The 27,981-nt window shown below is 35.7% G+C and overlaps 3 protein-coding genes across 4 annotated transcripts; 2 read left to right on the forward strand and 1 right to left on the reverse strand.

Annotated features, from left to right (window-relative positions):
- Positions 1–1,180: 1,180 nt before the first annotated feature.
- casp7 (caspase 7, apoptosis-related cysteine peptidase) lies at positions 1,181–8,762 on the forward strand. The gene is made up of 7 exons (XM_065262592.2): positions 1,181–1,287; positions 2,168–2,287; positions 4,893–5,044; positions 5,247–5,375; positions 6,463–6,638; positions 6,897–7,035; positions 7,387–8,762. Exons 2-7 carry the CDS (start codon positions 2,169–2,171, stop codon positions 7,611–7,613), a joined length of 942 nt encoding a protein of 313 aa, XP_065118664.2. The 5' UTR covers positions 1,181–1,287; position 2,168; the 3' UTR covers positions 7,614–8,762.
- A 1,687-nt stretch (positions 8,763–10,449) lies between these two features.
- On the reverse strand, positions 10,450–13,710 carry LOC135744501 (probable E3 ubiquitin-protein ligase TRIML1). Of its 2 annotated transcripts, none has more exons than XM_065262667.2 (6): positions 13,559–13,710; positions 13,382–13,477; positions 13,086–13,307; positions 12,612–12,631; positions 11,344–11,486; positions 10,450–11,111 (listed from the first exon to the last, which is right to left on the reverse strand). In XM_065262667.2, exons 1-6 carry the CDS (start codon positions 13,634–13,636, stop codon positions 10,534–10,536), a joined length of 1,137 nt encoding a protein of 378 aa, XP_065118739.2. In that variant the 5' UTR covers positions 13,637–13,710; the 3' UTR covers positions 10,450–10,533. The 2 variants fall into 2 exon arrangements, with proteins under 2 accessions (XP_065118739.2, XP_065118738.2); XM_065262666.2 differs by having other exon boundaries at positions 12,612–12,703.
- Positions 13,711–14,092: 382 nt separating this feature from the next.
- Positions 14,093–27,648, forward strand: LOC135744465 (pleckstrin homology domain-containing family S member 1-like). The gene is made up of 22 exons (XM_073814426.1): positions 14,093–14,523; positions 16,998–17,037; positions 17,152–17,246; positions 17,320–17,435; positions 17,515–17,649; positions 17,865–17,940; positions 18,047–18,106; positions 18,703–18,810; positions 23,034–23,070; positions 23,165–23,247; positions 23,342–23,460; positions 23,545–23,697; positions 23,815–23,905; positions 24,047–24,106; positions 24,237–24,323; positions 24,442–24,530; positions 24,646–24,699; positions 25,659–25,724; positions 26,160–26,255; positions 26,380–26,472; positions 26,565–26,694; positions 26,779–27,648. Exons 1-22 carry the CDS (start codon positions 14,518–14,520, stop codon positions 26,842–26,844), a joined length of 1,860 nt encoding a protein of 619 aa, XP_073670527.1. The 5' UTR covers positions 14,093–14,517; the 3' UTR covers positions 26,845–27,648.
- The last annotated feature ends 333 nt before the right edge of the window (positions 27,649–27,981 follow it).

Here is a 27,981-nt window from a genome sequence, read left to right on the forward strand (position 1 = left end):
TTCACTAAGCATGCGTACACACAAATTTGTTGGTAAAATGTGCGTACAGATGTTTTAACTTACAAATCATGATTCAACAAAAACTTTCATAATAAATTTTATTTTAAACGTAAGAACAACTTAGACCACATGTATGCAATAATCATGAAAAATATATATAAAATATAAAACACAGATATATATTATAGCGTTCTTTTTCCTTGTTCATGATTATTGGATAGGTGTGGTCTAAGTTATTCTTACGTTTTTCTGAAACATTTAGAAGAAATGTTAGTATAAACGTTGTTGAATCATGATTTGTAAGTTAAAACGTCCGAACGCACATTTACGAACAAATTTGTGCGTACGCATGTTTAGTGAATGAGACCCCGTGTTTCTCAAACTTTTTGGCGTGCACCACACCTTGTGTAGGGTGCATATCTTTGCACCCCCACAGAAAATTCATTACATAAAAAAATCTCTAGTGCTGATGGCTAGTAGCCTTATTTTTATGAGTTTTAATTACATAGAATTTATGATAAATTAATGTATTTTATAAAATGTCATAATACTGGGGCCCCCTGGCACAATCTCGTGCCCCCCCCCCCCAAGGGGGTCCTGCCGCTAGTTTGAGAACCACTGCTTTAGGTACAAATTTGTACTTATGTACTTTTTCCTGAGAGTTTATGTAATTTCATTAATAGATATATAAAATAAACTGTATAGTGCACTGTTAAGCGACTGTGCTCCTTGTATAGGATTGCATTAGCAGTGCTAAACGTCATCGGTTCAAACCCAAATGACACACATACTGATAAAAATTTACCCCTTGTAATGCACTATGGGCGCTTTAAATTAAAATGATGTAAATGTGAATGTGACTTCAAAGTAGTATATTCTAGTCTCTTATTGGCTGTTTATATATTTTGTATATATTTTATTTTGTCTTATAATAAAGGAAATAATAGTTTAAAAACTATCATTGTAGTTCTGTTAAAATTGCAATATTGTTTAATAGTAAAAATATGAATATGTTTTAATACAAAAATAATTGCAGAAATTTTTAACATTAGTTTCCTACATATTTGTGGGTTACAGCACGTTTCCGTTGTTTAAAAAGCTTTTCTATTGTATTTAATTAATAAACAGGAAGATTCCTCCTACTGTAAGTGTTACGTTTCTGTTTCTTAAAAAAAAAAAAGAGCAGGAAAGTTTGGAAGTGGTTTCGTTTTCTATGTGGCGATCTACAACAGCGTAGATCTTGCCTGGAAGAACTTTTAACAGAATTAAAGCTAATCCGGCAGAAATGTAAGTAATTTATGGACAATAAAGTTACAGTCATGTTATGAAAACATCTAGCTACGCTAAATTTTAATCTTTGTTTAACAGCAGTAGCTACGGATGTTTGCGTTACATTGCTACAATACGCGTTGAAACTTAGGAATTTGACACTTTATTTCCATATAAATATGTTTATATTTATACATTACTGTAATACGTATTTACGTTTATAAACATGTTCGATCGGGTTTCTCAAACGTGAGGAAATAACAAATAAAATTGCGTTAACAGGTTCAACATACTGTATGTTACATCAATGCATACATAATGCTATCGGGTTTAGGTGGATCTTTTCACATCATCGCGAATCATTTTAACGTTTACAACACATTACATAATGTATCGCTAATGTGTTTTATAAGAATTGTAGCATTAATAATAATAGCTACAAACTGAAAATGTGTTTAATTTTTAGCGGCTCGTGTCGCGTTTGTGGGTGTGAATGAGGAAGTGGCAAACCTCTTTTCTGTCATCCTGAAACACCTCGTCACTCCTTAACATTAAAGTTAACAAATCACAGTAACACAGAGGATTTATTTACAATATGAGCTTAAAATAAACAGAGAATTCAGGAAAAAGCTGAATACATCCAATACGTCTTTACAAAGTGAAAGTAAAAGTGAGGATCTGGTTGCAGAGGGAGACACTTCTATTTAAGTTAATATATATAAAAGTTATAAACTGTAAAGACACTTTATGACTATATTTACAATGGTAACAGTAGTTTCTTTTAAAATAACATATTTGCTACAGTTATTATTATGGGTGAATCATTCTAAACATGAAGGCTAACATGAATTAGGTTTGTTTATGCTCAAGTGTATCCATTTTCTTTCTTATCCTTCAGAATGGATCAAGAAACTCTTGAAGCTGAGAATGATGTGACAGAGGACCAAGAGAGCTATGAGGAAGAAGATGAAACTGATGCAAAACCTGACAGGAAAGGAAGATTTTTCCTGTTTGGCGGGTGAGATTTACAGAAGATATAAAGTTTTAAAGGGACAGTTCACTAAAAATTAAAATTTTGTCACCATTTACTTATCTTCATGCTGTTCCAAACCTGCATAATATTCTCTGTTCTGCTAAACACAAAGTTCAAAAATATTTTAAAAGAATGTTTGTAACCAAGCAGATCTGGGGCACCATTGACTTCCATAGAAGGAAACAATAATACTGCTCTTTATCTTAATATCTTCTTTTGTGTTTAACAGAAGAAAGAAATTTATATAGGTTTGGAACAACTTTAGGGTAAGTAAATGATGACAGAATATTCGATTTGGGGTGAACTATTCCTTTAAGACTTAACCTTGACCTTTACTCTAACTTTGAGGCCTGTGAACAACAACACAAGAAAACAGGTATATAATTTAAAAATGTTTCTCTCAAAATCGACACTGAATTGAATAGAATGAAATCTCTCATGCATTTTTGCTTAAAAGAAATCTGTAGACATAACACTTTGTAATAGATATATAAGAAACACGTTGTTCTGTAACGGTACATTTACATGAGGTGTAATGGGTTACATGTGTTGCCAAACTGAATTGTCGGCGCCTCGTCACTGCCTTTGCTTGTGGCAGCAGTTGAACATTTTTCAAGCGCCAATTCATGGGTCAGCCAATCAGATCGCCTAATGCAAATAGCCTAGTGCAGAGCAAGCAAATTATGTTTATGCAAGACCATGCGGCCACTGTGATTGGCTGTTGGCCACGCTTCAGACATGCCTTCCGTCAAGCATTAACGTGTGAATGTACCATAGAGGATAAGTAAAACAAACCTGCAGCATGTGGAAATTCCTTAAAGGGAATTTAAGAATTGAAACACTACTTAAAGTTCACCCAAAAATTTTCTGATGAACAGAAAAGAAGATATTTTGAGAAATGATGGCAAGCAGACAGCTGATTGTAACCATTGACTTCCATAGTAGGAAAAACAAATACGATGAAATTCAATGGGTACCGGAAACTGTGTGCTCACCATCATTTATTAAAAATATCTTCTTCATCATTTATCACAATACTCCCATATTTTTTCCTAAAATGGAATTCAATGGTTACAATCAGCCATGTGTTTACCATCATTTATCAAAATATCTTATTTTGTGTTCAACCAAAAATAGAAACTTATACAGGTTTATAACAACATGAGGATGAGAAAATTATGACAAAGTTTTAATTTTTGGGTGAACTATCCCTTTAAAACTTGACTTGGATGAGGCCCTTAAAGATTTGAGACTTGACATGGACTTGTGACAAAATAAATATGTTTATTCATTCATGAGGTGTCAGGATGGACCACAAATGCAGGCATTAGATATTACAGTTTGTTATAAAATACACTGTTTCTTTAGTGGCCATTATTAGTTTAAACGTAGTCTCCAAACATAAAGTCTATGTCCCACACTAGGTGGCGCCACAGGCTGCTATATAAATGACAGCCATGCAACTTTTTATTTATTAGAGTTCAGGATCTGAGTTTCTCTGTACTTAAAACCTCTGTAGGGTCATTACTTATAGAGATTTTCAAATGGTAATATCAGAATCAAATCTTTTTTTATTTTGATGCTCTAATAGTTTTACTATTACCATTCACTAACCATTTCTTGTCACTTTTTGAGCTTGACTGCCCTGTGTGACTTGACTGGTGTGTCACTTCATTGTTTGTTTGACAGTATAGGGTCTGTCAATGTCCCACATGACCCTTGTGATTTGAATAGGCCTTTCGAAAGCTCTGGTGGGTGGCGTTGGTGCTGACTCAGGTAGCGTGCACCGCCCCTGCCCAGCGGAGCCACCACTACTCTCTTTATAGAGTATAGAGCATGCCAGGATCCTAGCACACATCACATCACCCCACAAGGAAAAAATCCATCCAAAGAGACTAAATTTGGAACAAATTCAGCCGAGATAGAAACAAGCAATACGTTTCAATGCAGAGTGGCGTACCTTTAAATGAAGAGCCCAGGTAGGAGAGCGCTCAGATGGGGTATGAGGTAGGGAGGGACTAGGGTCTAAAGCGGGGGGAACTGTTAGGCTTCTGCCCCAGATCACATGGGACATCTGTGGAACAATGATTCGCTCCACTATGTTGGTGTGTAAGGTAGAGAGTGTGTATAGAGAGGAGCCCATTGTTGTGTTTAGGTAACGTGATGAGTAAGCTCTTCTGGAATACAGGCACATATTCTACATCCAGTAGCCACTATGGGCTACTCAATCTGAACGGTTCTCCTGGAAATTTTACAATGGAGATATGAGACATCTTTGAGAATTTTATTTTCAGGCATGTGGAATATAATCGTATGTAGTTTATATTATGATTAATAATAGAAAATGGCAAACGGTAATAGATTTACGAGGTTTGATAACCTGGTTGGTATTAACTGACATGCAGGGTTATGAGTTGCTTGAGGTTTTGTTGATCATTTACATGTATCAGTGTTTCTTTTTTTTTGTTACTTTACTAAATATATTTTTGTCTATATTTGATAATTGTGCTATCTTAACACCACAGTTTCTCATGTGGTTGAGATGTCAGGTAACAGATGAATTAACAGACTCTTTCTTTCACTCACTCAGTAAGAAGAAGGATGGCAAGTTTCAGAATAAGGAGCAATCTGCTGAAAGCCATTACAGGATTGTTTCACCACCAGCATTCCAGTATAAGATGAGCCATCGGCGTGTGGGCAAGTGCATCATCATCAACAACAAGAATTTTGATGAGAGAACAGGTGTGTTTGTCTGCCTGTATTGAATTAATAAAATAGATTAGCATATCACAAATTTCTTGTTACATTGATAACATACAGGGTGCATATTATGTGCATATTCACAAAAGAAAATATGTATTAATAACTGCTGGTTTAATGGAGTAGTGAAAGAGGTTTATTGAATATTCATTTTATTTACTAATTGATCCCTGCTTCATTTAAGGGATGAATGTGCGCAATGGAACAGATCGGGATGCGGGAGAGCTGCACAAGTGCTTTAAAAGCTTGGGTTTTGACGTTAAAGTCTACAATGACCAGACCTGTAATAATATGGAACGGGTCCTTAGAAATGGTGAGTGTTCAACCAAATAAACTTGAATAAATAAATCTGAAACGAGATATTGAATTTGATTTACGAATACGGCTTAAAGGGACATTCCACTATTTAAAAAAATTTGCTCATTTTCCAGCTCCCCTAGAGTTAATCAATTGAGTTTTACAGTTTTGGAATCCATTCAGCTGATCTCAGGGTCTGGCGCTAGCACTTTTAGCATAGCTTAGCACAATCCATTGAATATGATTAGACCATTAGCATCACGCTAAAAAATAACCACTGAGTTCTGATATTTTTCCTATTTAAAACTGGACTCTTCTGTAGTTACATTGTGTACTAAGACCTACAGAAAATTAAAAGTTGCGATTTTTTAGGCCAATATGGCTAGGAACTATACTCTCATTCTGGCGTAATAATCAAGGACTTTGCTAATATAACATGGCGGCAGCTGGCGTAGTGATATTACGCACTGCCCGAAAATAGTCCCCTGCCTTTGAAAGTAACCAAGGGGGACTATTTTCGGGCAGTGCGTAATATCACTACGCCTGCAGACATGTTACATTAGCAAAGTCACTGATTATTATGCCAGTTTAATATCTGCCTAGAAAATCACAGCTTTAAATTTTCTGTCGGTCTTAGTAAACAATGTAACTACAGAAGAGTGAAGTTTTAAATTGGAAAAATATTTATTATTATTTTTAGCGCAATGCTAATGGTCTAATCAGATTCAATGGATTACGCTAAGCTATGCTAAAAGTGCTAGCACCAGACTTGAGATCAGCTGAATGGATTTCAAAACGGTAATAATCAAATGTTTAACTCTAGTCTAGGGGAGCTGGAAAATTAGCATATTAAAAAAAAAGTGGAATGTCCCTTTAAAGAATTGTGCTACTGGAAAACATTGAAAGCATCAGTCAGTAGAGTAAAAAAAAATCTAAAACCATGTCATGGAAATTTTGCGGAATGTGGTTGAGGTGGTAGATGTTTAAAGGATTGCGTAATGGTGTTTGTTTTTGAAGATAAAAATACAAGAGGGCAGACTAAAGACAGCTAAAGTTAAATAATAGTAAGTATTTACCTTTTTTTTTTTACATATGTGTGGCAGCCTCGGAAGAGGACCACAGTGACAGCTCCTGTTTTGCCTGCGTTTTGCTGAGCCATGGCGAGGAGGGAATGATTTACGGCACGGATGGAGCAATGCCCATAAAGAACGTTACCACGCTCTTCAGAGGAGACATGTGCAAGAGCCTTGTGGGGAAACCCAAACTCTTTTTCATCCAGGTAAGAGAAGCAGAGCCACAGGAGGATTGTGGGAGGAGAAGGCGGTAGAGGAGAAAAAGGAGGACCTATATACAATGGTGTCTATTGTTTCAAAGCTATTTAATTGCTCCTACATAACTCTGTGGTAGAGCATTGCATAAGCAACACAAAGGGCATGGGTTTGATCCTAATAAAAGTATATACCTTATGATGCACAGCAAGTCGTTTTAATGTGTGCTTCAGGTGGATGTTTACATGGTCATGTGTTTTTACTTGCAGGCATGTCGGGGTTCAGAGTTTGATGAAGGCATACAGACAGACTCGGGGCCGTCCAATGACACAACAGAGACTGATGCCAACCCAAGCCAAAGAATTCCCGTAGAGGCAGACTTCCTGTTCGCATACTCTACTGTACCTGGTAATATACTGTAGAAGCTTCTGTAATTTTTCATCTGACCGTAACTTAAACCGTAGGCCTAATTATGGTACAGTAAGTCCCTAAGAGATTTCTGTAATCTTAAACTCACTGTAAGCGAAAGTGTACTCTGCGTGTGAGCTTTAATCCGGACGGCATGCAACACATTGGACTCGATTTACAATAATAATAATTATAATAATAATTTCTCTTACCTTGTCCGCCATCTTGGTTTTTATCTTGTCATTGATCTTTTTGCAGTGAATTCTGAGATTGCTATTGTTGTCTTGGTTAAAATTACGTATCTTAGGGCATGCAGGGAGAAATTGTTACATGTGTGCTCTTTTACTTTAGGATATTATTCCTGGAGGAATCCGGGCCGAGGATCCTGGTTCGTTCAGGCCCTTTGTGATGTTTTTAATGAGTTCGGCAAGCAACTTGAGATCATGCAGATCCTCACACGGGTCAACTACATGGTGGCCACCAGCTTCGAGTCCTGGTCAGAAGATCCCCGTTTCAGCGAGAAGAAACAAATACCGTGTATGGTCTCCATGTTGACTAAAGAGCTCTACTTCAAATGATCTGAGCAGACCACATTCACATGCTGTGCTTCCTCAGACTTGTCTTACCATAGACTTTTAATTTGTTATTTTTAAAGTAAATACTAACCAAAATGTAATCCTTTGTCCGTTTCTTGATCTGCCATATAGAGGAAAACCTCAGTCTGATACTTGAGCAATATATCTATTTTTAACATACATTTAAGCAACATATCAAAGGAATAATCAGAAGGTGGACATTTCTGGACGAGCAGTGAAGACACAATGAATGTGCCAGAACTAACCGGCGAATGAACGACTCACTTCACTCGACCAAGCGGTCACAACATTCAGGGAAGCTGTGTTGTTTGTGTGTGAAACCAATGTTTACGTTGTGCTGGACATTTGGATGCAGAATAGCTCTTCCTCTGTGCTGCTTAATGTTTGAGTTTAAGTGATATCATTTCATATTTTATAAATGACGATATTGCATACAGTATCTGACCTTTGTCAATTGGCAGTGTGAAATATCCATGTTGCTTTGCCGATTTTTAAAGATTGCTGCCACTTTTACTATATGAGATATAAACATTGATAATCTTAATAAAATACAAGTCATTTCCATGGCTCAAAGGCATTGGCTCTTCGAGGTTGAATCTTAAAGCAACACTAAAGAACTCTGGCTCTTTGCTCCCCCTACAGGTTAGAAGCGTAATTGTTCATTACCACTGTCATAAATACTGAGGCATAGCTGGCTCTGATTGGATTGTAGGTCTGCCGTAAAGCAAGTTTTTGTAGTATTCACTCGGACTACAGGACCACTACCCGACGTTTGGAAACTTCTTTAGTGCGGTTTTGGTCGATAGAGGGCTGCAAAGCGAATGTGAAAGTGCTGTTCACCCTGTTTAGAGTGGATGAACGACTGAAACTGTTTTGGAAGCGTTATTTTAAGGTAAAAAAAACTCTTTGGTGTTGCTTTAATTTCTTGTCCACATTTCGAAGATCAGCTATTCATTTCTGTATGTATAAATACAGCTCATTTTAATTAATGTCATCTTTTTGCTTGTATTTATTTGACCAGTTCTTAAGGTTGGCTATAACATTACTTTAATCATAAATGAATGAGCCTAAATTATTACTGTACTACTGAGCCACAGACACAGAGAATAAACTTTTGTTTTTCATTTGTTTCATCTTCTAAATGCTGATTTAAACAGCCTCAAACTATTGTTTTTGCTTTGGATCTCCATTCAACAAATCACTGACTACCTCAGCATCTCTTTCTACAAAGTCCACCAGGTCAGGAAACCTTCCACGGTATGTTCATGAATTTCAAAGGCTTTACTTCTCCACTTCTTCATTTTACAATAAATGTAATGAGTACTGAGAAGACCCGTGGATCCAATGTTTGTTGAAATATAAATTTTGTCAATATTATACATTTTTTTCCACTGCATTTCGATATCCAGTTTGGTAAAGCGTATATTCAGAGTTTGGCTTCTTAAGTGTACTGTTTCGAGCACTATAATGTGACCGTATCTGAAACCTTTTCTGTTTATACACTATTCCATACATTACTTCAATAATAGTCCAGTTGAAGAAGTGAATGAAACAAAGTGAATTCAGCTGCCAAAATACCTGCAGTGCGAGCGCCATCTTGTGCCGCATTCGGGGAATTCAGTCACCGGTCAAGATCAAGCTGGATTTCCTTGTAAGTTTTTAAAACTGTATCTTCTTCAATTCTTCTATTTCATAATGAACGTGCGTCTATAAAAACGCATACTAATCGTAAAATCCGTTAAAACGTACGACTGTCCTTTTCTTCTCATTTTGAAAACTTAACGGATTTATGAACGGCCTTTCATTCGCGTGGCCTTTTTACCTCACCACGACGAGTCACGAGCGTTTGTATGACGCGATAAACTCTTATTCGGGTGGTCATGTCCTCATTTAAAAAAAAAAAAAAAAAACATTATTTCTCTCATGTTTATTTTTTTGTTTCCAACAGAAAAAAAACATTTTTAATTTTATAGTGCAACAAAATATGTAACGACGCACTAGAGTCACAACATAAGGATATGACGTAGCGTTAGATACATGACCTCTCTTACAGGACAAAATAACAGCATTCTTACTTTTTATAGCAGTTAATTGCATTAAAGTTATAATTTACATTTTAAATATAATAATAATTGCCATTATTTCAATTACATTATGTGCTGTTTTTGTAACAGTAAACTTCTCGCAGTCTTTAATGTTTGATCCACCAGGTCAAAGTTTACCCTGTTGTAATGCATCTGAGTAATTCTAAACCTAAAGGTATAGTTCACCCAAAAATGAAAATTCTGTCATCATTTTCTCACACTCATGTTTTTACAAACCTGTAATAAATTCTTCGTTCTGATGAACACGAAGGAAGATATTTTGAGGAATGTTTGTAAAAAAAATTCACTTGCATAGAATTATTTTTCCTACTATGGAAGTAAATGGGGCTCATGGAAGGTTTGTTTTATAGCTTTTTAGTTTAGTTTGACCCTTGGTCCCGAATGCTCTTTAAACCAGATCAAAGAAAAGACATGAATGGAAATGGACGCACAGGGACTTAATGCTGACACATGCCTGTTTTTTAAAAACTATTCATTATACCCTCACATGTTAGTTTACATTCACAGTGCATAACTATTCTCAGGTGCTATTTTCAGCACACTGTAGCGTTTACAAAGTTATAGGCCATTTCTGATGTTTTGTTTTGCACAGAGGCAGCTATTGTATTACTTGTGATACAGTAGGTTTAACCATCTATTACCCATCTGTCCCCATGCATCTATTGTAAAAATGGCCCAGATAAGTTAAAACAAATAATTTCTTGAAATAAGTCTCAGTTAAATATGACTTTTATATGCTTCCCTTTGATAAGGTCAGAAACCAAGCTCATCTGACCCTTTTCCTTATTGGATGTACATCACAAAACAGGGGCAAATCTTGAAGCATCACAAATTAACAATGGTTTCCAGTTTGTTCCCTGGTTGTCATGGCCAGGACAGACAGCCTGGTAGAGGGAATCTGTGAAGGTGCCTGCACAAAAGCTGTATAGGGGTGTCATGGTGTCTGCCCCTAGGAAACAAACCAAACCTCCCTTCGAGCTGGAAAAGATACCTATACGTTGAAAGGTTCTCCCGGTTACGTTGGTGAGCTCATGGGGAACACCGTTGTGCCAGGCTGTGTAGTCACCATTGAAAAACTCGACACACCAGGATGTGGGGCCTCGGCCCATCCAGCAGTCCTCCTCTCTTCCTTTCCTAGGAATGTTGGGGTATGTGAGTCCCAGTTCCCAGTATGTCTTGTCAGCGACCTGCACCTCCCAGTAGTTGCGGACATCCTTGAAGCCTTGTCGGCTAATCGCATTAAGGGTAGTGTCAAAGCGAGAAGGGTTTTCATGTACTTCCTGCCAGGTTTCAGTATACGTGACTGAGTCACCCTCGGGGGAAATAAGAAGTTTCGGATGAGCGGAGTCAGGGTTTAGAATGACTTGCTGGGCATCTGAGAGAAGGAAAAGAATAAACAGAATTCCTGTAGTTAAAGTGGCACAGAATATCACGAGCAGCACTAAGGTCATGTGTTCATATTCCCAGAATGCACAAACCGATACAGGATGCAGATCAAGTTGCAAATGAAAGTGTCTACTAAATGCATAAACATGTTGACATGATATTTTGGCACACACTAAGTGCAACATAATCTTCACAACACAATGGTGCAATTTGATGCTCACAGCTTTGGAAGAGTTTCTTGGTGACAGGAACCTGAGAGCGTATGAACAACAACAGGTTGATGGTTAAACTAAGTAGCTGTTTATTCTTAAACTCATCCATCTGTATGAATTCTGGATCGGTCATCTTTAGGGTCTCCATTATCCTATAAACAAAAAAGCAGATGTAAGGACATAGCATTCGAAAAGCAGGGAGTAACTGAATAGCTTAAATGCAAAACCCTCTATAGTCTGACATTTTTGACAAAGATGGCATTTAGAGGCTTTTGCATCTGAGCTCCTCAAATATTTTACGATTGTTTTAAGTGAAGTGCCCAAAGTATGTATTTGTGATTTAACACCAGGCTTATTAATTACATTTTCCTGTCCTTCTCTTAAATGAAACCAACGTGAAGTTGTTTAAACCAATTACAGGGATAGTTTACACAGAAATGAAAATTCTGTCATCATTTACTCACCCTCATGTTGTACACCTGTATGAGTTTCTTTATTCTGCCAAATACAAAAAAAAAAACTTGATATAAATGATGGTAACCGCACAGTTGACGGTGCCCATTGACTTCCATAGTATTTGTTTTTCCTACTATAAAAGTCAATGGGTACCGTTAACTGTGTGGTTACTATCATTTATCAAAAAAGTCTTCAATTGTGTTCAGCAGAATAATAAAATCTCATACATGTTTAGAACAACTTGACGGTGAGTAAATGATGACAGAATTTTCATTTTTGGTTTAACTATCACTTTTTAACTCATTCCCCGCCAGCCTTTTTTTAAAGTTGCCAGATTTTCACAAAAGTTTCACAAAATGCCTTCCAGGAAAATTCTGCTTTCAAACAAACAACACCATGGAAAAAAAGTTTTTTCTCTAGTAACTCTTAAATATGGGTATTTTTCTTCAAAAAAAATTTTTTGCAAAAAGATTAAATAATTGCATTTTTGTGAAGTCATTTTGATAAAGTTTAGATTCAGAATGATTATCAAACATACACAGAGTGTAAAATCAATAAAATACATAAATAATTTGTATAAATAATTATAAAAAAATAATTTTTATAAATTGGGTAAGTGCGGTATAACAGAACATGTTTTTCATGCATATGTTTACTTAACTGACGAGATAACTCGACAATGGCGGGGAAAGAGTTAAGTTGCTTCCGTCAAAGCTATGCAAGATGTTCACTTCTTTAATCCATATGTTCTCAAACTGCCATAATTGACACAAACCCTTAAAGGCACTTCATCCAAATATAAGTCCAGCACCCCTGTGTACCTTTCTTCCACTTCTGCCATCTGTATGCAAAGGAGAGGGAGATACGAGTCATGGGTGCAGGAGAGCTTCACTGTAAAAAAAATGCTGCAATGCTGCGTGCAAGTCAATTGAACCTACTATTTAAATTATATAGTTTATATAGTATACCATATAGTTGACACAACATATAAACAAGTTGGAATTATTTAACTTCAATTTTAAGTTAAAGTAAAAAAAACATGAATTTTTGTGTATAGAGCAATAACTTATACATAATTGTGAAAAAACAGATAATTTGTAGTAATTAATAAAATTCGTTTTTTACATAAAATTATCCTACATGATGTAAAGAACATTCTGTGAAAATATAACCTTAATATCTTTAATATTGACTGAGTAAGGCCATGTCACAGATTAAAATCAATGATTAAAATCAAGTTTGATGCTTCTAATTTCATAATCATTACTTAGTCATGATATGAACTAAATGTGCACCTTGTTTTGATGTTTCTCCAAATGTGTAGAGAGTTCAGACAGCTGTTGTTCGATTTCCTGGGTGAGGCGGTAACACTTTTCAATGTTGTCCTCAATAGTTTTCTCAATGGCTTCAGCCTCGGCGTCCAACTGGCAAAGTGTTATTTTCAAATCTTCATCCAAAACCCTCTTCATGTTGTCATATTTCTTCTTTATTCTCTCTTTAAGAGTGGCAGTCTTGCTCTGTGTGAAATAAGAAAATCTGTAAGTTAAGGATTTTTGTACTTACAGACATAAGCGGGTGTTCGCCAACTTACATTGAAGTCGTTTTGCTTCGTTGACAGCTTTCGCATTCGGAAAGCCAAAATGTCTTTTTGTCTCTTCAGGTTCTGCTGATGTTTCTTTGTGGTGTCCTTCAATGTGATGTTTTTATAGAGTCAAATATGTATTGTTAATAATAATAATAATAATGTAGAATCAAATTGAATCATTACCTGAGCTTTTATAGTTGAAGTAGTGCCAGTTCTTAACTTCAACTTGATTCGATCTAAGGTCTGGTTTTCAGTTTCCATCCTTTCGGCTCTCTTTCTTCACCAGCAAAGGACTACTTGCCTAGACTCCAAACATTAGGCTTTATACGGTACCCATAAGATGCCAAGGATGGGGCGGGGGCAAGAGGTGAAGTGGTGCATATTTGGCCCATCTGTTGATCCAGTGGCCTGGGAAGCATTCGCATTGTATAACCATAAATCTGGCTGGGGTGATCAGGCATAAGTCCTGAGGACTAAAGGAGCTGTTCTGGACCTGAGTAGTACATTGTGGGGAAACACTTTAATGCCTCTATCACACTCTCAGTTTGATGCAGTTGACCCAACAGCTGAAGTTTGGTTGTTTAGGTCTGGATGCCCAGTTTGATAATGTGTGTGTGGGACCAATTCCAAATAGTCCAGAAACAATTATGGTGCAAGTAGCACCAAAAATAGCCATGACCCTATTGTAATGACTGATTCTATGATTGACATGCATGGGAATTTTTGGATTGAGGCCCATGCCAAACCACCTGCAGCTGCTACTTGTCTCTCTACAGCCGCACCTTTAGAAAAGACAGACAATAACAACCTGAAAGCCAAAATGCCATTGAGCAACAACTCTCCGGCTTGACATTAATGGATGAGGTGCTGTGTCAGGGGACTGTTGTAATAAGCAAGCAGTTTAATGGCTTTTTGATTGATACTGGACATTTAAGGATTGTTTAAAATTAGGGCAGAGGTTTATTAGACCAAGCAGGTTCAATGTTACACTCTCTCGTCTTGCCCAAGAGTTTCATGAAGCTTCTGGGAATGCATCAGCCTACACACGCAATTGCATGACTAGACTGACAGTGCAGTTGATAAGTTGACAAGTTGAGGGTGATACTTTGGTACTTTCACATGAGCGTATAATTACCGGACGGATGCAGGTAAAAATTATTTTCTATAAATTTTTCTAGGTAAGTTACTGGATGCAGTACTTGTGCGCTGTCATTCTGGTAAGCACATATCTTTCTGTCATGAAATCGTAACAATGGTGATGATAAACAACAAACAATTTTAGATTTTGATAAAAACAAAAACTAACAAGAAATTACATTTGACAACAATAAAAAAATATTTTTGCAAGTTGAATTTGCTTTAGTTATGTTAATACATTTAGTTAATACATTTAGGGATCTATCATACACCCGGCGCAATGCAGCGCAATGCGCGACGAAATTGTCTTTTGCTAGTTTCAACCCTTCGCAATTATCATTTTCACGTTTAGCGCCACGTTGTTTAAATAGCAAATGCATTTGCGCTCAATTTTGCGCCCATGGGCGTTCTGGTCTGAAAACGAGGTGTGTTCAGGCGCATTGTTGGCGCGTTGCTAATTTGAGGCAACTTAACCAACAAAAACCTGGTCTAAATTCAATGGCGCAATAATGTTTTTGTTATTTAATAAGCTCGTTAGTAATATGCGCCTATAAACTGGACGACAACGCAGGTTTGCTAAACACACCTGGATGCGCAGGAGCACAAAAACGCTTTTAAAGGGATAGTTTGGCCAAAAATTATATTAAACCCATGATTTACTCACCCCCAAGCTGTCCGAGTTGGATATGTCCATCGTTTTTCAGACAAACACATTTTCGGATATTTTATAAAATGTTTTAGATCTTTCAGTTGATTAAATGAAATGTTACGAGGTCCACCCATAGTCCACAACCTTCAAGTCCAAAAAAAGTGCCTCCATTCTTCACAAATTAAATCCAAACGGCTCCAGGATGATAAACAAAGGTCTTTTGAGGGTAATCCGTGTGGTGTTGTTGTGGAAATATCCATATTTAAAACTTTATAAACTTAAATAACTACCTTCCGGTAGCGCCGCCATCTTAGTCGCGTCCGCATTCAGGATGAGAGCTTACGCAACCTACGGAGGCTACTCTGCTGCTGCTCTGTGTCCCCGCCCTCCGAATTTGTCATACGTCACTAAGAAAAGTGCTTACACTACTCTAATACTCTCTCCTGAATACAGAGGAGTCTTAGATGGCGGCAATACCGTAAGGTATTTATTTTCATTAATAAAGTTTTAAATATGGATATTTCTACAACAACACCGCGTGGATTACCCTCAGAAGACCTTTGTTTATCATCCTGGAGCCATTTGGATTTAATTTGTGAAGGATGGATGCACTTTTTTTGGACTTGAAGGTCGTGGACTATGGGTGGACCCCGTAACATTACATTTAATCAACTGAAAGATCTAAAACATTTGATAAAATATCCGAAAATGTGTTTGTCTGAAAAACGAGGGACATATGCAACTCGGACAGCGTGGGGGTGAGTAAATCATGGGCTTAATATCATTTTTGGCCGAACTATCCCTTTAAATATGAAAAATGTATGGATTAAAATGTAAGATTATTATTGAGTCTCCTGGACATAAATGAGGACCGATTATGAGACGTTAGAAGGTGTAAAGAGCTCCTTCATTTCTAGCCTGTTAAGTAAATAAATGCTTTGCTTTAAACAAATGCATCTATTTTAAAATGTTTTTTTTAAATGCCATCCCATGGATTTATTGTATTTTTTTTTTTCTGTCATTTACAGTGTGAATAAAAATGTGATCTGTTTGTGACATTGGCTCGGTCTTCACATCTTTATGCTTCTATTTGCTTTGTTTTTATTACTTCTAGTAGAGGATTTAGTCTATAAGTGCATAGCAAAAACTTAAACCTCCGCCTTTCTTGTGACATCACTTCAAAGGATTCTCACCTGTTGTATAAGCTAGTCACATACTTTTAACCACAATTTGTATCCTTAAAGACAGGGACACAACAGGTACAGTAGCTGTGTATTTATTTCATCTGAATTGTCATTTTTACGTTTATATTTTTATTTCATTTTTTAATTAATTGTTGCAGTAGTAAAAGGTAAGGATGTTTGTGTTCCATAATACAATAACAGGGTCAGTGATGGTTACTGTTTATTAGCTTGTTAAATAAGGGTCGAAGGGTTAATGGGTGGGATTTATTAGGGGCGTACAGTACAAGTCAAGCTAAGAGCAGTGCAGGATAAAATGTCTTGACATGCAGCAGCGATTTCTTTCATTGCAGAATCAGAGACAAATGTCACTTATCCTCAAGTTTTAATTCAATTTCTTTATCTATATTTAAATTCACAGTGTTTAAAACAAAAATATAATGAATTTTGGCAATTTTGAATCTTTGGCAATATGAATTATAAATAATTGGCTCTGTTTTCAGTATACTGGTCTTTTTAAAATCTTCCTATTTCCTTGTCTAAGATCCTCATAATGGTATCCATTGTTTGGTACTGTAAACGCATACTTCAACACACACTGGTGTGTCTCTGTTGTAGCAGTTTGTAAAATGACTTGATTTGTTCTCATGTTCAGATAAAGTGTTTCATAGGTCACCACAACTATATCATGGCAGGTAGGTCTTTATAATATTTTATTATCTATTAAGTCTTTAGACTAATGCAGATATATCAAAAATGGTCCCTGAGATACATTACTGAAGATAACAACAAACCCTGTGTCTTTGCAGATTCAGAATATGTCTTTTACATAGACGGGCCCAAGCAGGAAGTGTGTGCAGGATATCTTTACAAATCTCCTCCTGAGAATCAATTCAAGACTCTTGTAGGTTTCAGCGTATGACAATTCATAACACATTAATGAATGCTCATTTCTCACTTGTTGCATTATTCTGCAGAAATCATGGAAGCGAAGGTACTTTGTCCTTTCTAAGTGCAACGACCACACATGCCAGCTAAAGTACTACAAAAGTCCAGAGGACAGCAAACCACTCGGGAGCATAGACCTGTCTAAGTATGTAAACTAAATGGACATAAATAATAAAGTGTTTGCTGTTACGTAAGCAGTATTTTTTCTGTCTTGTCTATTTAAGGGTCACATACATGTTCTTGCACCCTGAGATGCAAGCAATGTGGACTTGGATTCAAAAAAATTTCAGATGTTCGTCTTCTTGTGTTATGTTTATGAAAGTGCCAGAAAGAGACTACTTCCTTATCGGAGAGAACAGGTTCGTCCTGTAATTGCTTGCGTTATTTAGTGTTGTTTTTTCAATGCAGCTATAAGTAAAAATAATAGCACTTACTATTTACTAAAGTTGAATTAAAAGTGTTTCTACATAAAGTCATTCATTCTTAAATGCTAATTTAACTGTAGGTGTTATACAGACTTTATAAGTTGTTTCAGGCATTGTTATATATTTAATAAAACATTTATCCTATGCAGTTGGGAGATGGAAAAATGGTTTAATGCTTTATTTGAAACCTTAAATAATCGTCCACACAGACTACTCAATCCCAAGGTATAGTTTTAATATTTCTTTCTTTATGATGTGTCTCAGAAATTGTTTATTTTCAATAAGTGCATGTTTGTGTTCTGATTAATTAACCTAAGTATCTATTGTGCAGGTATTTGGCACTTTTCAAAACATCAGTGAACTTCCACAGTCGACAATTGAAAATAACCAGGTGTGTTGGGTGGAAGGAGCTGTCTGGTTGTAAAATAAGTTTAATTGAATAGAGTTAAATACCAAGTCTGTGCACCCATTGCACTTTTTGGCACCTGTATTGATTTGATCAAACGTGCCGCCTGTTCTCTCTTGAGGAAAAACAGGTTTGCTTATTTTAGAAACATTGCTTGCTATTTCTGTTTTTTAAACCTTGCACTGAGCTCTACACTGTAGGGCAAAATGGGTTGCATCACTAGAGCTGGGTCCTATGTACCATTTAGGACCAGATGTGTATACTTTTGGTACCAATATGTACCTTTGAGTTACTTATATGCAGTCTTTGGTAATAATATGAACTCTTTAGGTGCAAAGGTCTATAGAGCCCCATTGACAGCTAGGGACCATTTTATTTTACTATTTTTATTGTAGCAAAACCATTTTATTTAGATTTGTGAAGTGTAACACTTCATTGGAGTAACACTAAAATTTATTTTTATTTGTGAAGCTCTTTTCACATAATTCATTAATGTTTCTAAAGCAGAACTCTATTAAACTTCATTTGTAGCTGTGCAATGAGTTAATAGGATGACATCAACTACTTTGTGCTAATGACAGGACACTGATCTGGGATTCATAAAATATAATACACATGAGCTGCCAATGCTCCCATCTCTGATCCACGAGCCGGTCTATGACAGTCCTGTAGATTACAAAAGCGATCAGGTAGATTTACATACAGTATAAACAGCATAAGAGGTATGCAAACTTCCACACATCACACTTAGTTTTTTTGTGTGTCCCTTTTGCTCACATGACAGAACTGATAGCAGAAACATGAAGAAGATTCTGTGACACTGCCTGCATTGTCCGTATGAATAAGAACTTTCAGGCTTTGTCCTGAACTCCAAAGTACCTTTTGTTGCTTATTGAAAAGTGAATGTCAACAAACAGTTTGAAAAGACTGAATTTTTTTACTTTGTATATGTATTAAATGTTTTATACTTTTTATGCAGTCTTATTTCTTTGCTCATAATCAAATATGCATCTGCTAAATCTGTTGCAAACAAAATGCTTACTTCAGCACAAATAAAGTGAACGTGACAATAAAATGAACCACAAAAGCTGAATTTACTTATCAATACAATTCACACAGATATGATGACGTGTACATGACCAGCAGACTATAATTTCAGAAAATGTAGCCTTTTTTGTACAACAATACAAAAAAATGGAAATACTGTAACAGATGTATATTTCGTGTTTCATAAAGAAATGCTTTTCATTTTCTTATGTTGCTTTGATATGAAAAGAAAATGTGAAACTGTAAAATCTATTATAACCTGTACATGTTTGTTTAGAACTGTATTGTATAAATTATGTACTTTTTTGTGCTATCAAGTGTTTGAACAAGATGGTTTTATAGACTTTGATTGAAATCTCCCATGTGTGTTTTGTATCTTAAGGCAATACAATGTAATTTCCCATATATTTTTTTAGGACGAAAAATTTGACTTTCACAATAATCAGATGACAGATTATATGTTTTAATGCCTTTATGTTCCCAGCATCCAAATACAAACTAGACGTCTATTTAAAACAAAGCAAAATTTGGGCTGTAAATGAAAATGTAATAGACGTCAACCATAGCCCAAAATACAATAAAATAAGTAAATAAATGAAACCAAACATCTTGTAATCACTGTTGACTTTGCTTACATGTAAATGACATGTAACCAAATTCAAGTTTATTTTGGCTATAAGTGAGTTACTCCTAGCTGGACTATATCAGGTATATAGTTAACAGTGAAATGATGGCTATTGCTTGCTGGGTTATGTTTACAGAATTGTAATCGTTATAATCATTTTTTTCAAATAAAAGTGAATACTTGTTTTCCATTGTAATTTGCTTGTATAGTTTCCTGTCGTTGTGCACACTAATACTGTAACTCCTTAAAGGGGAGATATCATGAAAATCTGACTTGTTCCATGTTTAAGTCCTATGATTGGGTCCCCAGTGCTTCTATCAACCTAGAAAATGTGATAAAGATCAACCCAGTAATTTAGTTTTGGTAAACCATTCTCTGCAACCATTTGAAAAAAATAGGTCACTGAAATTTGGTTTCTCCTTGTGATGTCAGACCGGTATAATACCGCCCCTTAATCAGAACTATCCAACCACAGCACTGCCATTTAGTGCAGAGATCTGCTCATTTGCATTTAAAAGGACACACCCAAAAACTGCACATTTTTGCTGACACCTAGAAAGTTGCAATTTTAACATGTTATAATAAATTATCTATATGATATTTTGAGCTAAAACTTCACATACGTACTCTGGGGACACCAACGATTTATTTGACATCTTAAAAAGTCTTGTGAAAAACACAAACATCTATTATTATATCTATTATTTTATGTAACTATGAGATTAGGAAACAAAGCCAAATGCCAGTTTATGTAACAATGCATTGTACTCTAAAGAATTTGCATATGCAAACATAAAAGTATGTGTTCAAACAAAGAATTCAAACAAAATTCAAACAAAGAATTGGGAGAGGACAATTTTTATTGAATAGTATTAGCTGAAATGACGTTAAAAGAAAACCCCTAAAAGTCCCAGTTGCATGTAGAGAGAAAAAGGCATGGTAGCCAATTAACACACCTCTTTAGTTTCTGACAGAAACTAGTTGCCTTTGAAACATAAACGTGTGCAATCTGAAAAATGCGAAAGCGACGCCACCTATAAAATCATATGTAAGCTAAATTAGAAAGCTAAATCAATTTGTGATAAGGTTTACACAATACTGTAGGCAGGGCCGCCTTAACCTAATGTGAGGCCCTGGGACTGAAAGGTTTTGTAGGCCGACCATCCCCTCAATTTATAGTCTGAATTTTTTTTAAGTGTAATATCTAAGTAATCTACATCACAAAATGCATTCGTTTCTTTCGAGACATATTCAACAGTGAGTTTTCCCTCTTTGACACAGAAAACACCATAATTTCGTTATTAACATTTTACTGAGCCCACTTGAGCATAAACACAAGACACCTTATTTAACAACCACACACAGATAATAAAACCAAAATGTGTGAAAATATTTTTATAGTTTTTGGAATATACAAATTTGCAGAAAATTGCTACTCACTAACTAAATGCTCACAAATAGTTTTACAAATATAAGAAGTTAAAGTTAGTTTAAAAGTGAAAATGCATTAATGATAACAAAAGATAAGTCTTTATAGACAGAATTTTTTTTAAATCAGTTATTTATTTTGTAGGGTATTGAAGATAGTATGCATTGTATTTAGTATTTATGCATACATAAGCATAACGAACAAGTATGAATAAGCACAACACAGACAGGGAACATACCTGTATATAAGATATTTAGATAAGGAGATTATAAATATGAATGGTGCTATCAGGGGATGATCATTTGAGATGGTCTTGTCGCTCTTAACTTTCTTAGACTTGCACCTTTTGCACCTCTTTCTCGTCTTTCTAAGATGTGTGTACTGTGAGCTAACGTTGCATCAAACTACATCGCTCCAGCTGCGGACGAGTAGCTGATATAAACGCGAGTAAACTTAAACTTTATAACAATTAACAGCATTATGTGCGGGAACTTCTTTCTTTATTTGGCGGCACAGTTTTTTGCGCACGTTTGGAGAGACTTCTGCATGCCAAAGAGAGAGAGACCTGGACCTCAGTACTCATTATGAAATTTTAGAAATTACTCTTTCATTTGTTGGTGGATTATTTCCTGTTTCTCTGTCACACTCAGTCTACCATGCAGGAATGCCAAGTTGACAACGCGCACTTAATAACATTACGCGGAATAGAAAAATATGTTACGTCTGAAATTTTATTTCACGGTAAGTTACCACGGACCAATCAGCAGCCATGTAACGTGCAATAGGCTTTATGCCCAGCTGCACTACTTCCTGAACTTCAGCCAGCTCCTTGTTTCCTGTCTGGCATAATTGGACAAACTGATTAATCCAGGTGTGTCTGATTATTGTTGTTGTGACTACTGAGGTCAGGCACACCTGGATTAATCAGTTTGTTTGTGACTACTGAGGTCAGGCACACCTGGATTAATCAGTTTGTCCAATAATGGCAGACAGGAAACAAGGAGCTGGCTGAAGTTCCGCAAGTAGTGCAGCTGGGCATAAAGCCAATTAGAGTGACTGACAGAAAACCTTACAAGTTACAAAACAATATGACCATTTCAGCTCATCATGAACCATAGATATGTACATCATGAACGCGAACATGGTTCATGAACAACTCTGAACTTGGGAGACCCCTGGGCTTCAGCCCAGGTAAGCCCGTGCATTAAGGCGGCCTTGACTGTAAAGTGGCAACATGCATGTGCTAGTTTTTCTTTTATATTACTTTTGCTGTGTCAGTGTGATTTACTTACTGGTAAAGGCATTATTATCAACATTTGATTGGTAATTTCCACAAACTGCCTAAACAAACAAATGGGGAGGAACCTTAACTTGACCTTGCAAATAGCCAGAAACTCCACCTCCTCTTATTGTCATAGCTTTCTAATAGAAACAAAAAAGCTGAAACTTCCTTGTAGGCTACATTGTGAGTGCAGGACACTTTACAGAAGACACTTTACTGTCACATCTGCTAAGGTAATACAGTACAGTTATGATGAAATATATTACTATAGTTCTGATGACTCTGTTCTGTTATTTTTTGAAAAATTATTTTCATGTCTTTTTCTATTTTTGTTAAAAATATTTTTACTGATACAAAATGGTAAAATAGCATTCATAAAGATGGTAAAATGCAAAATTATTATATAATTGCAACGGTTTGGTATGTTATTTTTTTTAATTTGTTTACATCTGATGTACTGTAGCTAAGTAAATTGATAGTAAACAATCCTACTCACAATTCATTTATTTCGCGTCTGTTTTAGCACTAAAGTGACAGCATTCAAATGTTCAGCAGAAATAAATCATGTAAGTCTGATAGCTATTGTGAAATTGTATTAAAATCTTGTACTCAGCGTAATCTCTCTATGTTTAATATTAATCGGTCTCATTTACTTCTCAGCAGCAACTGCACCAAAGGTGCAAGTGTTGTATGCTGGATACCTGTACAAGTCCCCTAACCTTTCTAAGCCTGCAAAACTCATGGTACGTCTCCTATTGCATTTCAGCGTGAAAATGAAATAGACTGCGTCTTTCGAAGATAATCCCTCTTTAATTGGTTTATATTTTATCCTTGCAGAAATCATGGAGGCATCGCTTCTTTGTACTTTCCAAGGCGGATGAGGACAACTATCAGCTGGCATATTATAAAAATAGAGAAAAAATGGAGAAGCCTTTGGGAAAAATAGACCTTTCTATGTAAGGAAAAGACCAACAAATACTTCTTGAATAAATACATTAAACAACATTACAATACACTGAGAGTGTTTTCCTATTTTAAAGGGTCAGGTTGATTTGTACTGCTCCTGAGAAACATCAAATGTGGGAATGGATTCGCAAAAACTTTAAGTGCCTCCCGTCCTCTGTACTGTTTCTGAGAGTGGAGGACTTCATGACAAAATATGCAAGAGATTATTTCCTCATCGGAGAAAACAGGTTTGCTATTGTGACTCCATAACTTTCATTGCAATCATAATGTGTCATAAGACGTTACATGGCAGAATTTTTTTTTAAAGTATTTGTTTAATTTGTGTCATATTCCTGTGTTTTCAGTGAAGACGTGAAGTGCTGGCAGAATGAGTTACTGAAAGTTATAAAGACTCAAACATCACAGAATAAAGAAACAGACTATGACCTTCAACAGGTAAAAACATTGTAATGCTCTTTTGGCAGACACTTGGTTTTATATTTTGTAACAATTAAATTATATTTAGTTTTCAAAAGGATCCACTGTATTTATTTATACAGCTTACTGTATTCATACATACTGTTATCTTTATTACAGGACAGATTAAGAGCAGAATCTGAACCTATACCCAAGTCTCCACATTGTTATGAAAATATAGTAGGTGAAACCCTGCATATTTATTTATGCATTTTAGCTTAAATTCAAAATATTTGAGATCTTTTAGTCAACGCAGGAAAACGCAGGGTCCAACTGATTTAATAATATGGTACATCATCCATTTTTGCAGAGTCCAACTTCCATGTGCAGGCAGTCTCTACCTGAAGGTACACTTTTCTATCAAGTGCCTGATAACACTCGAAAGGAGTTGAGTTCTGTATGTACTGCAATGTTTTACAATATTTTGCACACACAATTTTTTACATAATATGTTTCATTCATATGAACATGAACAACTAAACTCAAATCTTTGTTTGACATGGATTGTTTGACAGGTTTACTTTACTGATGATGATGATGATGATACAGAGGAACAGCCTGAAACTCCAGATGACAACAATGAATACATGGATATGACATTAGCGTAAGATACCTATTCGTACAATAATATTTTAAAAGTAATGGTGCACTGATGCAATACAATGTCAGAAGACAAATCGTCATTTATTTTCATTTCTTTTTCTGATTTTTCTAATTAGACGTGTGGTGTTGCAACAGAACCAACAGGAGGAGGATGCATTCTTTCAGAAAAAGTAAATTTGAAGTCTTTACACTGAAACACTGCTGTTTACCTCACTAGACTGCACTGTTGTGTTAGTTGTGTAACACTGTTTCTACAATCTCAAAAAAGTATAAAAGCTGTCACGGGACGGTGCCTTTTCAAAGGTACCTTTGAGGTACCAACATGCACCTTTTTCCAGTAGGAACTTTTGACAACTTTTGTACCTTCTTTTTTATTCTGAAAGTGATCAGCACATGAATCAGTGTTTTTTGTTTGTGTACTGTTACAAAATGTTTAACACTTGACATTGATAGCCTGTTTGAAACACTACTGATGATAAAGTCAAAGTTTATTGCTTTTTTTGAGGGCGATCCATGCGAAGTTCGTCACAACATGTTTGTGGTTCGTAATTTAAAAATATGTGTCCTGCCCATCAAGTGATCCTATGTGCATCACATGTCTTGTCAAAATAAGTGCCTGCTGCCGACGCGTCTGAAGGGTTTACGATAAAAGAGAAGCTCGCGTTTGCCAGATACTCGCATAATTTCAGAGTTTACCGTTAAGGGAGTGTCTTGTGTGTATTTTGTGACGCATGTGCAGCAGGCACTTATTTTGACAAGACACGTGATGCACATGGTTCACATGACGCAACAAACACATATTTTGAATTTGCGCCCTTCGGATGAGCAGTCACGAGCCGCCACTGGTTTACTGACAGGGATTATGTATTAGTATAATGATAGGTGCACCCTGATGCCCCTAATGATGGTTTATTTAAAGATTACAAACAAATCTGTTTTTAAAACTTACAGTAGCATTACTAAACAAACTGCTGTTTGCAGAAACGATAACCTTTCAAGTCTTGCTAAACAGGTCTGGTTTTGAATGAAAGCAAATGCTTGGCATTGTTTTAGTATCTTGATAATCAACGTAAGTTTTGAAGGTTGTGTTCTGAAGTGTTTTACAAGATCTTTTTCTGTATTTTTTTAGTATGTCCACCAACGGTCTTGATTCTTCACAGGACTTGTGTGATGGTGCAGAAAATCCAATGAAACGGTAAAACAATTTTCTGTATTCATACAGCATGTCAGACATTATTTCAGTTTTAAACCACAGGCCTGTTGAATGCTTTATTCTGATAGGTTGAGAAATGTTTCACGGGTGTTGATTGATTTTTCTGTAAAACACACACCTAACCTGTCAAAAATAACTTCACAGTCTTAAAATATCCACCAGAACAATGTTTGTGTTGGTGTGTCACCAGAGCAATGTTCGCGTGTCAGTCCTTTTTATCTGTCATGATCATCTGTGAATATGTAAGAAATAATTGACTTGGGTCCTTTGAATTATTAGAAAATATTTTCGTATAATTAAACGCCCTGTCGTCAATTATTCCTTTCTTATTTCCTATTATGTATTTACAGGTGATAGATGACAGATAAGCAGGACTTTCACAAACCCTGTTTGACTTTCTTCCCTTCTTTATCTTAGAAACAGTGCAGAGCTGGGATGCTCTATGGGGTCTCTTCCAGACTTTAATGGAAATTGTGCCTCTACTGAGATGAATACGGGATTTCCAAACAAGAGGTGATTTTTATTATTTCAGACTTTAACCATCACAATCTGAGTGGTTGACATACATATTACTTACTTAATCAAAAGAAAGATTCTTATTAAATCTATAAAAATGTTGTTTGGTTTTTTTCTTTAGTGAAACACACAAACCGGTTCAGAAGGAGATCTGCATTAATCGAAATGATCTTTGTAAAAGTTTAATATTCACACAGAAAGAAGGAAAACCATGGTACAACTCTCACAGATGACCATTAACATGAGAAATACTTACAATAATGAAGTTTATCATTCTTCTTCATCTCTCATCTTCTTCCTCTCCAGTGTGTACGAGTGTAAGGCTGAGACCTCACATTTGTTTCATAAGGGGGATCAGATCCTGGCCCTCAATGACCTTCAAATAGAGACAGTAGATGAGATACAGACATACATAAGAAGGCTTACAAAAGATGAGGTAAGACCAAGAACCATGCACTTTGTTATATTACTAGAGAACTTTACAAAATGTTCATTTTATTCCTTAATTTATTTTTTCCAGGTAAAACTGACTATTCTACGACATCCTGGATCCCAGCCTTTTTATGCTGAACTCTTGAGGAGATGAAACAAGATGAGACACTTCATTAAGTCTTTAATTCATTAGAAATGTGAAAGGTTCATTGGCACCCCAATAAGTAGTTTGTTCTTGTAGTAATTTATTTAATCAGGAAGGCATACTGTAAGAGTGGGCAAGGTTATGTGCAAGCACCCAGTTTTTTTGTGTGTGTGTGTGCAGAGAATGTGCAGAAGATGTTCAAAACATGTAGCCCTGGGGCAGTACCCCAATAAAGGTCCTAATATGTACCATTTAGTATACATTTGGTACCAATATGCACATCTGAGGTACTAATATGAACACTTCAGGTGTATTTTTTGAAAGGGTACTGCCTCAGTGACAGCTGGGTAACATGTTTTGAATTATTTATTTTTTGACAGTGTGTACGTACATTAATTAGTAACACGAAACTGTATATTATTTATTCTTTCTTTATTCTTTATTTTCAAGGATGAACCATCTCATTTTCGAGGGGTTATTCTGTATATACTGTAAAGTATGTAGATAAGAGTATATGAGATTGGTGTTGGGTATATAATGTTATGTTGTATATAAGGTTTATGTTACCATCAGGCACAAAATAAGATGTATTGTTTAGAAGTATTATGCTGACATATGAAGGAACTTCTTTAAAACTGCACTTTTCTTTTTCTAATTTTTACACTGATGCACTTTAATACTGTTTCAATATTACAACCTTTTGTAATTCTTTATTTTGTTTAAAAAAAGAAACAATGGAATATTGCAGATAATTTTTATAATCACTTATTTATGTGAACAATGTGAAACATTGTTATACCTTAAAGTGTTATTAAAGTTTCATAATGCTAAATATTTGATTGTGTGTTTTACTAAAAACCTCATGACCTGGTTTCATTAATTCAAAGAGAACATATTATCATATTATCATGTCTAGACTGAATATGCTAAAATATAACATAGCTTTAATATATTTTTTAGTCACAATAAAAAATTACAATAGAAACTATTATTACAAAATGTGGAAAAAATACAGTTGCAATCAAAAGTTTACATAAACCTTGCAGAATTGTGAAGTTTTTATTTATTTTCACAACGCAGAATAATAACAGACTTTCCAAAAATAACCCAGTTGAAAAGTTTACACCTGATTGTAAATACTGCACA

The sequence above is a fragment of the Paramisgurnus dabryanus genome, chromosome 1 (genome assembly GCF_030506205.2).
Source record: "Paramisgurnus dabryanus chromosome 1, PD_genome_1.1, whole genome shotgun sequence".
In the NCBI taxonomy this organism is placed as follows: domain Eukaryota; kingdom Metazoa; phylum Chordata; class Actinopteri; order Cypriniformes; family Cobitidae; genus Paramisgurnus; species Paramisgurnus dabryanus.